Source organism: Pelecanus crispus, chromosome 2 (assembly GCF_030463565.1).
Source record: "Pelecanus crispus isolate bPelCri1 chromosome 2, bPelCri1.pri, whole genome shotgun sequence".
Lineage (NCBI taxonomy): Eukaryota > Metazoa > Chordata > Aves > Pelecaniformes > Pelecanidae > Pelecanus > Pelecanus crispus.
In genome coordinates, this window is record NC_134644.1 from 170,919,898 (window position 1) to 170,934,952 (window position 15,055).

Genomic DNA, 15,055 nt, shown 5'->3' on the forward strand with positions numbered 1-15,055 from the left:
TATACAACTCACCTATCGTGTTCTTTATCCACCAGATGATACCTGGCTCTGAAGGCAACCAGGTGCGCGTAATATGCTGGTGCAGGGATGGAAACAGAACGAGTACAGCGTACGTACGTATGACACAGCTGGTAGGTAAGAATCTGCAGTTCATCTGAAGAGAAACGATTGTCATCCCAGAGGACATGGTAATGAGAAGGTCTGCTTGTTCCCTGAAGAGAGACCACGCAGGAGGTCAGCATTTCAAAAACACTTCTTTAAACATCCACCTCTGCAGGTGAGCTGCAGCATAACCGGCCGCTTCCTCAAAAATCACGCGTGAGCAATTCTACATACTTCAGCAAATTTTTCCTTTAGAAAGGCAAACCTCCCTCCTTGCTCCCCATATAACTAATCCCTTTGCATTTTTGGATAGGATTGCATTTTCTAGAGTTTCATCCCTGTTACTGAAATTCAATGATCTTACTGAAATGCACTTTCATCTTGTGAAACTTCAATCTGACAAAAAGCCATCATATAAAGTAGCTTTAGGCAAAACATTAACAGCTAACAGCAACCGAAATTGTGCCCCTACTGAATACACTTTTTTTAGACAATATCAAATGTTGACTTTCAGTACTGTTGTCGATTAATACTTTCTGACTGGGAAGAAGAAATCACAAGAAAATGTGAAACTACAGTGGTGCTATCTAAATGTATTTGTTGTTTCCTAGGAACTGGATGCACATTTCAAGAGAATTTATGCAAGAGGCAGCTCTGTAAAATAGTCCAAGTACCTTGCCACCATTCAAAGCAGCACACATTCAGGGGAGAAGGACAGTAAACTAAATGCACAGGGTGTGCTGCATATCTACTTTTCTTTCAGATTTTAACAATGACAGACGATCACTGCGGATGGCACAGATGAAAAGCCAAAATACACAGATGGAAGCTGTACCATTTGTCTCCTGCGTAAAGAACGCAGGAAATACCAGCAGCCAGTGTTATCTTTGAAAGTTACCATTGCACACAAAATGCTGTACCTGAATACCAGCATGACTACACAGGTAAAAGTCAAACTCTGATGGATGGGTGATTTTTGTGTCCACTGTGGTACCCGCTGGAATGTTTCCACTTTTTCCAACCTGTGTGAACAGAAAATGCAAACATAGTAAGGCATGCAGAAAGGGTTTTTCTCTTCAGCTGTATAGTATGGAAAAAAACACAAGAGAAAAGATCTATAAAAAGCAAAAAGTCAAGAAAGAATGAGAAAAACCGAAAATTTGTTCAACTGAAAGTCTGGAGTGTCTCTACTACGGAGGAAAAAAAAGACGAGCTGCAAAATCTTCTTAGAAGTTACCTACAAAGATTAGCTTTTCTGATTAACATAAAAAAAATTTCCTGCAACTGATTTGTCAAACTCTTTTTCACCTTCCCATTCCAGGACAGGTTATTCCTCTGTAACTTTTCTTGTTTATACCTGAAAGAGGACAATCCATAGTTGTAAGACAGGCCTCTTCTTCCCTCAAAAACACTTTACTTCAAAGCAGAACTTAAAAATACTCTTTACTTTAAAACAAATTAACGACTGTAATCACAGCATGTTATCAGTATAAAAACCACCTTCATGTGGGCATTAACAGTTACTAATTATTGCCTTGAAGCCTAGTGGGCTTCAAATGCTCACACAGAGAAGCCTGACAGAAGGAAAAAGAACATGAAGAACTCTATTTGTGAACAGAGGTTTGCCATTAGGAACTCTCCATTTACAGCAATGACTCCATCCTAAGACTTCGGGAGTCCCCTCTCCAACCAGAAAGGAGGAATCAAATATTTCTACATGTACTTCACACAGATGCAGTAACAGCTACGAAACACTCATAAAACAATCTGAAATGTTCGGTATAATGTATTGTGACACTTGATATGCCCAAGCCAAACTCCACATGTTTAAGACATTAGACACCTAAGATACCTTAAAGGTAGCATTAATGGAGAAGACAGTATTCTTGAAGTGTAGGTTTCACCCTACCTAACAATTTCAGTGTCTACTGTGCAGGTGTCTACATCTCAGCTGGTAACCCAAGAGCCACTCTGTAGTCAATGGCAACCAAACCAGTGAACTCACTAGTGCTAGAATCAGATGAAATGTGTCTTACAGTGCATTGGGAATACTAAACAGATCTCCATTTACAACACAGCGCTTGAGGTAACTGTTCCAGATGTAGACATCTACCTTATAAACCCTCCACTACTCAGATCAGTCTTGACCCTTGAGGATCTTGACACAGTGAAAAAACCTGAAAAAAAACCTGAAAACTTTGATGAACTTAAAAAAGGATGAACAGACTTGTTGAAAGTCTGCTGACATTGCAAAAAAGCTTCTTGCCAGTTTATTATATTGGAAAGAAAATAAAGGTTTTCCTTTCCAGGCAGGAAGATCTCACCCACTATGTTACGTATGCCTTCAAGCAAGTCTCTTGCTGCTTAAATAAGCAATAAGTAGTAGGTAACTTGGCCGCGTGCTAAATACTTGCCGGTCACAATTAGAACATACCCGTTCTTTTTGATCTGTACAGAAGAGTCTGGTGTGATGCCTTTTCTGCACAACTATAAATGTAATTCCAGGCTGGTAATCCTTTTCTAGTTTAATGCATGCTTCTCTGATAGCCAGCAATTCATGATGGAGAACCTGAATCATAAACGTAAACATGTATCATAAATAGGAAAGATAGCTATCTTACAAATTACTCTTATTTATCTACAGATTACTCTTATTTATCATGTCCCTTCTTGCACTGTCACTCAGAGTAATGAGATGTCAAAGCACGCAGGATCAAACGTTGAGTTCTTCACTTAATGAGAACAAATTAGATCACCAGTTTCCTGAGCCAGGCAAGAGCCGGTTCCGTATTTGTTCAGCACCAAGCATGGGGCTTGGACTAATAAGCTGTTTGTCAAAATCTTTTTAACTGCCAAATACAAATGAACATTTAATTAGGCTGTTGAGTATACAGCAGCCTAATAGAAGGGATAATATCCAGAATTGCTCAACTGCATGATCTTTCCCAGCTTTGTGAACTCTCGTGCAGTACTACAGGCATCAATGAAAACTGAGAGAGGGAAGTGCAATAAAACAAAAAGCAAGGATTTGGGTTAATTATAAATTAAAAATTCAGTGAAAAACAGTGATAAATGGGAAAAAAACCTATCAAAAGTTCATACAAAGATAATTGTAGTAATTCAAGTTTACTAAGTGACCTTTACTCCCTTCCTCTTGGATTTTGAGAAGTTGACTAAATTCTGTATCTTAATTTACATATAAAAATACTTGTCCTGGTTTTGGCTGGGATGGAGTTAAATTTTCTTCCTAGTAGCAGGCATAGTGCTGTGTTTTGGATTTAGGATGAGAAGAATGTTGATAACACGCTGATGTTTTAGTTGTTGCTAAGTACTGCTTGTGCTAGTCAAGGACTTTTCAGCTTCCCATGCCCTGCCAGGCGCACAAGAAACTGGGAGGGGGCACAGCCAGAATAGTTGATCCAAACTGACCAAAGGGCTATTCCATACCATATGGCGTCATGGGCAGTATAGAAACTGGGGGGGGTTGGCCGGGGAGCAGCGATCACTGCTCGGGGACTGGCTGGGTATCGGTCAGCGGGTGGTGAGCAATTGCATTGTGCATCACTTGCTTTGTATATTATTATTGCTGTTATTATTATATTGTTATTATTACTATTTTACTTTGTTTCATTTAAATTATTAATCTGTCCTTATCTCAACCCAGGAGTGTTTCTCACTCTTACTCCTCCGATTCTCTCCCCCATCCCACCGGGGTAGGGGGAGTGAGTGAGCGGCTGCGTGGTGCTGAGCTGCTGGCTGGGGCTAAACCACAACAATACTGGACAGGAAAGCGTATGAAAATATCTTTAAAATATATAGAAAAATATTTCATAAAATATGGTACTTGTAAGCAAACAAAATAAATACAAGAAAGTATTTGTTGAATTTTATCAGGAATGAATTCAAAGTGACAGTGTGAAAATACAGCATTTATTAATCCTGGTTAAAAAAGTAGGAAAATTAGCTTACACTTCGTTTTTCTTTACTGTCCAAGTTCTATGGGATACAGTTTGACTAATACATCTTGAACAGGCCACAGATGTTGAACATAACTTGAGTGCTAAAACCATACTTTATCATTTATAATTTTGCAAAGGAAAGTATTTTGAAGGGGAAAAATATTTTGAAAAAAGCTCACAAAAAATATGAAAACACTTTCCCTGCTCTGCTTGGTTAGAATCCAACAAACTTGTTGAGGGAAGATTTTGTTGAGGGTATACTTCTTTTCAACTCCAACTACATAAAACTACATTACTACCAGAAAACTACATAATCAAAATTGCAAAGAAAAAAAAAGAATATATATATATATATAACCTGTTGAAACTGCCCCTCAGAAACGCCATCTCTGTAGAAGATTATGCGAGTTGGTTTAAATCTGGTTGATTTGTAGAACTGAATAAGCAACTCCCTGACCATGGCAGCCAAATCTTGAATGATTTCTTGGCGGTGCTGCTGGACCCGAACAGTGGCACAGTATCGATTAGGATGAGCATCCATGCTTCCTACAACCTGTTGAAAAAATGCTTAGTATCAAACCAAACTTAACAGCACTTCAATAAAAGTATTTCATGAAGATAACTGCACTGTCTTAACAGTATTTTGTTAAATAGGGGGTTGACCTAGCAAAGATGTAGTCAAAGTCACGATGTGCTTCAAGAGAGCTTTGAGTTTAGTCTACCTGTGGTAACATACCCCGCTGAAACGGAAAACTTATTTATTTCCAGTTTGCACCTACATACAGTTAAAAACCCAAATACAATTTGGAGCACTGATACCATGAAACCATTGATTTAGGTAGGACTGCAGCATAGGAATTTGAACTCCTGAAGACCAAGGGCTTTTCTGGGACACTGTGGATAAATCCATAAAACTGAAATGGTGAGGCACCACAGAAATATCCACACCAGACACCCCTCGCCAAGGGAAGGGAATTTTCTGTTTATGAAACATCAAAATTCATGTATTGTAAAAGTGGCATGGCACTTCAAAATAAACAGACAAACAAACAAAAAAAAAAATCCAAATTCCATATGTCAAAACTCACAACTAAGCACACCTCCACCTGGTTTTTCCTGGACACACACGTGTAACTTTTTAAAACAGGTATTTGTTATTTAGCACCACAGGCTAAGATACTATACATACTGTCACCAAAGAGCTTCATTATTAAATAAGCCAGAGCAGCCACTACAGGTGTTTGACATAAAGCAAGTCAAAGGCCCTTCCCTGTATTTAAGGAGTACATTCCCAAGGGATTACTGCACATTTTGTGTTGTGTTGAATCCCCAAAACCCGCAACTGAGCCAGCCTAGTTCCCTGTCAGTAATGGATAAATTCTGAACATTTTTAACTGCTGAAAACGCAGATTTAAACATGCACCAGCTTATTACAGGTTGCTGATAAATATCAGCTAATAGAAAAGCTCCTCTGTGTATTAGCAGCTCAGGCATTTTCCAAGCTAACACACACATTTAAGTAACCAGTATGAGAGCAAGCTCTCCAAAGTTTTGTTAGATTCCTGCAGAAAAATAATTTATAACGCTATAATTAGGCAATCAGAAGAAATGGACCACAAAAGAGTTGAAAGTAATAAAATGCATCAGACCCGAGCAGAGGAGAGAGCAGGGGTTAAAGATCATTACACAATTTACTCACTGCAGCAATGGAAGGCTTTTTTCCATCTCCAGCTGGCGGGTGAGTTACGTCTGCCCCAAGGAATATGACAGGCTGTTGAAATACTGGTGGTCTGATAAAGAGAAAGCAAATCTGTAAAAGCAGCAAGGCTTACGCTTAATAAAGCACATTATAACCCAAGTAACAGTACTCTATGCTCTTGCAGCGAATTAGTCAACAATTTGCACTTGATCAGAGTTGGTCACTTGTACTGTAACAGTAATTAGAAGTCTGATAACGTTCTCGTATTAAATACTCAGGCATATTTTTAAAGCATAGCTAATTGTTACTTTTCATTAAAAAAATGGGGGGGGGGGGGGTGTGATATTTTTTTTTTTTAACTTGGAGAACTGCAGCCTTTATTAATTAGACCAGAGAAAAGAATAAAAGTTGATTCCTTAGCATCAAATAGCATCTGAGAAAATTAAAGGACTGTGCACATATACAGATGCTATGGTTTTGTTTCTGAACAAAAAAAGCCAGCGTTGATAAGGAAGTACAAAAATTGTGGATATCATAGGTATTATTTTAAAAGTAGATTTTTTTTTTTTTTTTTTAACTACACCTCAAATGTTTTAAACAAACCGTTAAGTTAAGATATTAATCCACCTCATCAAGAGTAGAACACCAAAACACTACACTGGAAGTTTTAAGCTTTAATTCTATTCCTTAATAAAACATTTTAAACAGGAAATCTTAGGCCACCAGAATTTCTTCTTGTCTGTATGTGGGGGTGTGGGGGAACAGTGATGTGGACAGATTCTGTTGTTTTCAGACCTTCTCTAAAAAGGAATTTGAAGGTAATGAAAACAATGTAGCTTACGATGCAATTACACAAATAAGAAGCTGCTCTTATTCCCATTCCCTCAACCAACAGAAAATAATAATTAAAGAGTTCTGCTTTAAAGACCCAAACCCTGCACTTTTCCAGAATGCCTAGGTGTTGTGTGTAGTTGTGCCATTTTTTTTTTTCCCCTTTCCCTTAACTCAATTTTCATGAATGCACAGTTTATTGGTATGAGAAGAATTCAACTTTCTGGCCACATTATTGTTGTCAACACATGCTACTTAACAGAGACCTTATGTTTATGGATCCAGCATAAAACTACTTATATGGGCTGTATGTTTCTGTTTTGTTTCCACAGCAGTATCTTTAACTCCTTTTTGAAAAAACAAAACCAAAAAACAACAAAAAAACCACTGTGCCTTTTTGAAATGCATATTCTGTAATGCGATTATTTTTAGTTGCTTTAATAGGAGTCTCCAACAAGCCCATTACCCAGGCTAAGTATATTTAGTTCAATAAACAGAATTTAACAAGATACACAAAATATATATCCCTTCTGATAATGTGGGGTTTTTTTCCCCTCCCTAAGCACTTGCTGGATTATTTTTCAGCAGCTGCCTTCTGACTAGCCTAAATACGCTGAAGTGAAAACTTGCTTATCTGCGCAAACCAGGATGTTGACTTCTTTGAAACACGCTCCCAAGAATGATGTTAGCAAGTTATTCCTTGAGCTCTCTCTACAACTTGAAATGCAATGATTGTAAAAATGCCATCTTCTGACTGACGTAGAAACCTAATTGTTCATTTTGAGTAAAGTAACTTTATATATCTTTATGCTAGCCTTCTCTATCCTGCACAGATAAGACAAAACAAGCTGTATTTTATTCATCCTGCCATTAGAATTTCTTGTTGCTGATTTTTCAATAAAACTGATGAAAAGCTTCAATTTAAGAACATTTGCTTTAAGATGATACACAAACTAAATATAGCCTTTAACAGCAGGGTCCGTCCTTTTTTACAAATAAGACAATATTTATTTCACTCCCACTCAACTATACGCAGGACTTCAGTGACATGTCAGATATGGAATTCAAGAGTATCCAAGCAACTTCACAGAATAGAGTTCACAGTATAACTGAAACTTGTCAATGTAATACTAATAAGAAACTGCAAGGTAAACTGGACCTGGAAATGAGTTAAGACTTTCCTGTTCCCAGCCTTTTTGTTTTTTTTTAAATGTCTATGTAAGTTAAGACATACAACAAAATGAAGAATCTTGACCACAATTAAACTATAAAGGAAAAGGCACTACTATTCAAGATGCTCTCTATTTGTTTCTGAAAACTCAAGGCAAATAAAATATTATAAATTTTTCATTCAAATGAAAATTGTCAGATTCAATGGTCAGATTGCAGTAACAATATTTATATTACAAATTTCAACTGGAACAAGTATTCCTCTCTAGCCTTCGTAAGCTAACTTTTGCAGGACTGTTTATTAGAAGCCAAAAGATAGCTCCTCTGAAGAGTCACAAACTATAGTGCTATGACTACAGATAAAAGCACCCAGTGATCTTAACATGATGCATGTTCTCTTTTCAGTACAATACCCTCTTCCTCTTTGAAAGATGGCCTACCTTCCCTGTGGCAGTAAAATATTATTTACGCCTCCTAATTTGACATTTATTTTTAAGCAAAGGTTAGACAGAGTTTGCGGTGTTGTTCTTTGCACATTTTTCATCTGAACGCACTGCGTAGCCATTCCCAACACAGTGTCGCCGACACGCTTTACCTCCGCTGCAAAACAAAGAAAAAACAAAAAAAAATTGCATATTGCAAATCAAATAACGTAGGAGACATTAATTCAGTGACAGTTAACTACACCTAGAGTTTTAGCAAAGTGAGCATTAAACTTAAAGAAACACGAAGAAACTCAACCCCCAAACCCAACCCCAACCTCCGATAAATCTTCTCCCAGTTCTGTGCTGCTCCACTTGCCGACAGCGTGGTAACCGGGTCCTGAACATAAAATAAGCCCACAGTGCCTTTCATTAACTAAGAACTTTCTAAAATTACATTAATTGCAATTTTAGAATTATAGTGTTTTATCATCAGCATGGAAGAACCTTTGGCTAATGAAGTAGGAAATGTGGATAAGATTAGGATGATGAGCACTTGTTTCATTTATTAAACACTGGACTACTAACACAGACTTAATAGTAACGCGCTGAGCAATATTCAGCCAATCAGTTCATACTGCAAGTTTATCATTTGCATAAAAAGTGGCCAGTTTAGCAAGGGGTGGCCCATAAAAACTCCAAAAGAAACTCGTTAAGAACTGTACTATTCAAAAGGTTAAATCAAATCCTATTGTTAACAACAAAATTGAGACTTAAAGGCTGTAAGAGCGCCATACTCTTACACTCAGGAGAAGAAGAAATTTAGACTCCAAGACATGCTCAGAGAAGATGCAACCTCCCTTTGGCAACAGGAGAGGGAAAGAGGCTTTTTGAGGAGCCGGGTGAGAAGAGGAGAAAAGACAAGACTGTGGGTATAGGAAGTGCAAGAGTATGGAATAGCACAGGGAGAAAACAAAGAGAGATGATTAGAGGGGGCAGAAAGAACTATAATTAAAGATAACGACAAGGAAAGCAGATGAGAGTGGTACCACATCCTCTCAGTGGTTGAGTAAAGAGTCGCCCTGAATGCCAAGCAGGAAAAGTGCAAGTGTCGTTTTGCACTGAGTTTCTACTGAACAAATTAGAGACAAGCCACTTCCTTTGCAAGGCTGAATTCAAGGGGAAAAAAGGTACTATTTCGTTAAGGTTCCTTTTTAATCTCTCTTTTTATCTTACATGACATAATCTGGGGAAAAGAAAGTTAGAAAATTATTTTCTGCTATATTAAACTGCTGAGAGTGAGGGATGGAATTAAAAAAATCTGCAGCTGCTTGGTAGATCTGAGCCATTAGAGAATGTCCATGAAGCTGTGGGAGAAAAATAGTGGATGGTGCTGCAATTAGGCAAGGTAAGTGAAAAAATGAGCAGTCTTGCCTATAGGAAGAGCTAGTTAAAACCAAAACGCACGGTTTATCTCAAACATATTAAAACCTATGTATATATGGCTATGTAAAATGCACTAATTGTCTATCTGTTCCCAAAAAAACAATTTAAGTTGCTGAGTTTTCACCTTCCATGCATCTTTGTCCTCACAGCCCAAGAGTTAAAAAAACTGAGAGAAGGCAGCGGGGGGGGAGGAAATCCACTGGCAGAAATCTTCTCCTTCACTCAACCTTTTTTGCCAAAGGGTGATGGCGTGAGTAAGCAAAGATGTTCTAAAAGCTACATGGCTCTCGAGGTCATTACTTCTTCAATCACTTGGAATTTTTAGCATAGAAATTATAGTAAGTATATTTTAATCCACTGTGTATCAATTCCATCAATTTCACAAAAGCCCTGGTTTAGCTTTTTCACTCACAAACTGCATCTCAAGTGCAACCAACAGGAAGAATGTGGAAAAGCAAATTAAAAGCACAGACAAAAATAATGAAAAGAATTACGGTCTTAACATAAAACATCAAGCAGCAAAAGAAGGAAAATAAAATTAATTTATAGCCCATTCCCTTAATGGGATTTATATAGTTAAACCAGAATTAAACTTCTCTCATTCATATACTTCACAAAAAATACATGAAATTGTGACTGAAACACACACGCTCATGATTTGGACTTACTGACCATAGACCGGCGTTTTTCCTGGCAAAATTACTACAACAAGCTGCAGCCCAGTATAAGTGTTCTTGAGATGTCTGAACATGGGCTCCACGCTGTCAGCTCCCTGTGCGTATTTACAGAAGCATGGCTGCCCCTGGATTGGCATTCCTGCATCTCTGGAAATCTTCCTCAGTTGTTCTGTAAAGGACCTAAAGGATGTAAATAAATACATTAAATTCTCAGGGAGCAAAATACATCTTGATTTTTGTTCCTATTTTTAGTGGAACAATCTTGTTAAACCTGCAGAGTTGCGCTGCCTAAATCCTGAGAATTTACCCCAAGTGCATCTTTAATTGATTGTGTCTATGTAGTCAGTGGAGGAAAGATAGGGGAAGATGAGGAAATGCACTGTATTAATAACACCATTACTAAAAACTTCATTTCCAAAGCAAATTCCACCTTATTTGATCTTTCTACAGGAGATACAGTATAAGCTACTTTTTGTAAAAACACTGCAATGATTGTATTTTGGATAGCCTGCTCTACCATACTTCCATAAGTTACTACCACTACAGAAATGGCTGGAGTTCCTTCTTTTTCTTGGTGAGGCAAACAGCCGACAGAAGTTACCAGCAATTGTGTCTCAGCGAATTGATCTAACATCAGTAATAATGCACAAGAAAACCTTGCTAGATATCAGAGAAAAGGTGTACCCTGCAGGTGAAGAAAAACCTTCTCCAAAGATGGTGCAACTGTAAGTCACCCTTTGGTGGAACTGGTCAGAAACGAAGACAACCTAATCTGTCAGAAGCTTTTATCAGCGAAGACTGCTTCAGGCCCCCTGCTAGCAGGGTATGCTGCGTTGCAGCCTGCATCCTTCTCCTGGCTCTTGTTGATGTGGTAGTTTGGCTCTTTCCTTTTGAAGGGACATAAAGAAGACACTGTGCCTGGTGTAAGCAAGACAATCAAAAGTACTTCAGCGTAGGAGTCTAGGACTCTATAAAGTACACCCAGTCTGGAAAGCATCTTCAAAGGCATGGCTTCTTCAGGTTAGATGGCTGCAGTCAATGGTGCATGTGTAGTCTCTAAGTTCCATCCCCATAAAACAAAGGCAAGATGAGCGAGTAGTGAGGTGTAGTAGTCACGGTGCAGACCTGTAGAGTGGAGTACCTGGTGCTGAGGGACCAACATCCACACTACATGTGTTTCTGGGATTTTTCGGCAGAGTGGCTGTAGTCTGGTGTGGTGGGCTGAATGTCCATTAGTGGCTGAAGCACATCCATCTAGTCCAGTTTTATCAAAAAAAAAATCCACATTGTACACTCGGACTGCTCCTTGATGCAGAAGATGGTATGGCAATTGGCGACCATCAGGAGCATCACTTCAAATACACACTCCTGATCCAAACTAACACGCTAGTGCAGTCACACCCAGAGATGTCCTTCTTTGGCACTTGGTTTAATGCCCAGCATAGTAAACGTGTGATCCCAGGGAGCAATGCTTAACTGACATAAACAGTGACAAAGCCCCTTTCATTGTCTTGGACTGGATGCCCCCATAGGTGTCTAAAAAGTTGTTCATCTTCACCAAAGGGTGCCAGATAACACAGTCTTACCCACTGAGAGGGTGTGAATATTTAGTTTCTTCCAAACCCATTGTTAACTTTCGTGAATCATAACAGTCTGTGAGCTTCAGCCCTGCAGCTTGTGGCTTCTTGCAGAAAATGGGCGCATTAAGCATTTTCCCTGGCAAAACAGGCACTCACCACTATAAGGAGCATCAGTGGCAGAACATGCAAGTCTAAAACAGCACAGGTTTTGAGCCCTTAGAAGCCCATCTGTAAGTATGGTGTCCAAGAGGAAAGGTTCTCTCCCTGTTCCTGAGAGGCAAAGCAGGATGATTTTGAAGACTTTTAGGGATTGTGAAGGTGTTTACTCTGACAGATCTAAGCAGCCAAGTTCCAACTCACTCAACAAGATGCAACAAGAGGCAACAAGATGCAACTGGAAGCAGCCATATTCCAAGTATGAAGGAATGTCCTTTCATGGTAAGGACAAACTCCATCTAAGCCATCAAATAATTTTATTTTGGCTCATTATGTTGAAGACTTCTGCCTGTCTCTCAAAACTGACTAACTTCTATGCAGCATTTCCACTAGAAGCAACAGTGTGGAAGTGAAAATTCTCTGGCAGCTAAGTTCCTGCCACGTACCTGGAGAGAACAAGTCCCTAGTCTTGCACAATGGGAAGAAAAGAAAAATGTAAGATTCCCACTGCTTGCTCACCACTTCTTAGGGAAAAATTCCCAAGCTCTTTGGCAAATCATCTAAAGGAACACTGTTATGGCAATACCGTTGTTATGAACAATCACTGTCTTGCATTCACCTTATAAAGAGGAGCTGAGTCACCTACTAGGGCAGCTAGAAGAGCTGCACTTGTCCATGCATGAAGAGAAAGCAATTGCGTGCAAAAGAAGACATTAGACAATCCATCTACACAAGCATGCACACTCTCCCTGATCCAAGAATGGTAGATGTCACTTAACAGTCTTTCAACAATCATGTTCTATCCAAAGATAGAGAAACCAGATTTGAATGTTTCATTCAAATGCTTAAAGTCAACAAAAGAAGTAGTCCTACTCATCTTGCAAATACAGCAACTTGCACCTTACAGTAACTCTAGATGGTAGAAAGTTTTAGGCAAAAGTTGGATTGCTTTTTAAAATTTTCCTTTTAAATAAGTTCTGCATGAATAAATTTCCATATAACCAGGATAAGAACCTAAGATGACATACATGTTAGCTTTCACTCTTCACAAATACCTAGTGATTGTGATGGATATACCCATCATTACATCATTTTGGTTATCTTAAACTCTGTCCTAAGGCCTCACTGGTCAGCAACCTGCTGTATAGTATAAATTGCTTTTGGTAAGTCCGATTTCAAGGATTTCATGATGCTAACATTGAAATTATATTGGCATCACTCAAAACAGACACAGAACTTCAAAAGCACTGTTAAAGATATATTGCCATACGTTAAACAATTTAACACAATATATATTCTAAATAAGTGAAATGATGATATTTCCATACATAATAAATAATAAAATCACCATCTTATGAAACACACTTACTTAAGATGAACTTCAGTGCATTGGCGCTGGGGAGCAAAACATGCAATTGCCCAAACCTTTATTTCAATTCCAGTGTGAAACTGTTTATTCCTCATGTCCCAGACTCCTTGAACTGGCGTAGCAATTGCTTTATTCTGGAAGTGGAAGTACAAAAAGAAACCAAACCCCAAATCAAAACACTAATGCAAAAATTGATTCATGCTAACAAAAACCTGTTATGCTTCTGCTTCCCTCCAACTAGCAGGCTATTTATATTCGCAGGTCTTTCTCTCTACTGTTCAAATATCTATCCTACCTTATAGAGATCATTCTATCACTGTAGCAAGACAGCTTGCTAGCCCAGTAAAAATAAAGCTCATAAAAATAAAGCTTATATTGTTCATTTTTATTGTTGATGGTTTCCTTTGGTTATATAAATCAGCAGCAGATAGAAATTACATATGGATAGTAAGTCAGATTCACGCTTGGTATGTAATGTTAACAAGAACGTACATTTCTACAGTGACTTTACAACCGCTCAGTGAACTTTCCAAGAGTGACTTAATTTAAGTATGAACAATATTTTACACATATCTAAGTAGCAGCAAATAGTGGTTCGATGTCAGTCACACAACTCTAGAAAAAAAGTGAACCAGCTGACAAAAGCTGATCAGTTATTTAACTTTGACCTGCACACCACCTTTTTTCTCTCAGCAAGCAGATATTACCATGATGGATTATCTAGAGGACAACCTCCCCCTGCTCCCCTGGTGCCTGAACAGTTCATGAGAGCACTCTCCCTAATCAGGATCAGGCAAAGACAGCTGGGTTATCTTAACCTGTCAGTGAAGGAAGGTTTGAGCTAATCTGCCTGATTTTGTCTGAAGAGCTTTAGGTAGAAGACACAAGATCCTCTCCCATTGCGGGTTTATGGAGGTAACAGTCTGATTTGTGCTTAGGGATAGAACTATCTTCAGCTGGGAATGCATGATCTAGAAGAGGTTCATCAGAAGCCTCCACAAATTAAGTTATCCCAGCTATCAAAGCTTTCATCTTGCATAAAAACAATACACGTTAAAATAATTGATAGGAACTCCTGTTTCTCAAGCTTTTTTTGAAGGACACCACAGTAGGAAGATTATGTCAGAAAGGCCATCTGAAAAGCCACTGTAAAGAAAAAACCTGTGAGTAAATACTCCAACAGGAAGAGATGGCTCTAGAGAAAAACATGCTGATAGAGATAATACCTTAAGATAGTTGTCCTAAACACTGCCGCTCCACCCAGAACACTCAAAACCAACCAGAAGTTCAGGAAGAGTTAAGGGAGGAAAAATATAAACAGTAATTGAAGTTGTCTCTGTTATTCTCCATACACGTTGATTTGAACCACTATTTGCAGGTTTCTTCTTGCAACACACAATAAAACAGTGTGCAAAGGAAAAATACACACGTTTTTCTCTGAAGTTCACAAAAAAAGCATTTTTAACCTAGCTGTATTTTCAGAAATACAGAAGCAATTGAGAGAGATGTAAAATGGCCATTACCTTTAAGGACTTTCAAAACTCAAATGTAAATTCTAAACATTACAGTTATGATGACTTCATCCCATTACACCCAACATCATTCATTTAAAACAACCATATTACAGAAGTTATCACAGCTGGT

At 38.4% G+C, this 15,055-nt stretch overlaps 1 protein-coding gene across 2 annotated transcripts in view; it reads right to left on the reverse strand.

The window, feature by feature from the left end:
* Positions 1–15,055, reverse strand: part of AGO2 (argonaute RISC catalytic component 2) — a 57,477-nt gene that overhangs the window by 3,279 nt on the left and 39,143 nt on the right. For both annotated transcript variants that reach the window (XM_075705769.1, XM_075705770.1), the window contains 8 exons: positions 13,412–13,545; positions 10,302–10,486; positions 8,202–8,361; positions 5,761–5,851; positions 4,420–4,614; positions 2,537–2,671; positions 1,023–1,124; positions 13–212 (listed from right to left, as the gene is read on the reverse strand). In XM_075705769.1, coding sequence (XP_075561884.1) covers positions 13–212; positions 1,023–1,124; positions 2,537–2,671; positions 4,420–4,614; positions 5,761–5,851; positions 8,202–8,361; positions 10,302–10,486; positions 13,412–13,545 — 1,202 coding nt within the window. The remainder of the gene's footprint in view (positions 1–12; positions 213–1,022; positions 1,125–2,536; positions 2,672–4,419; positions 4,615–5,760; positions 5,852–8,201; positions 8,362–10,301; positions 10,487–13,411; positions 13,546–15,055) is intronic.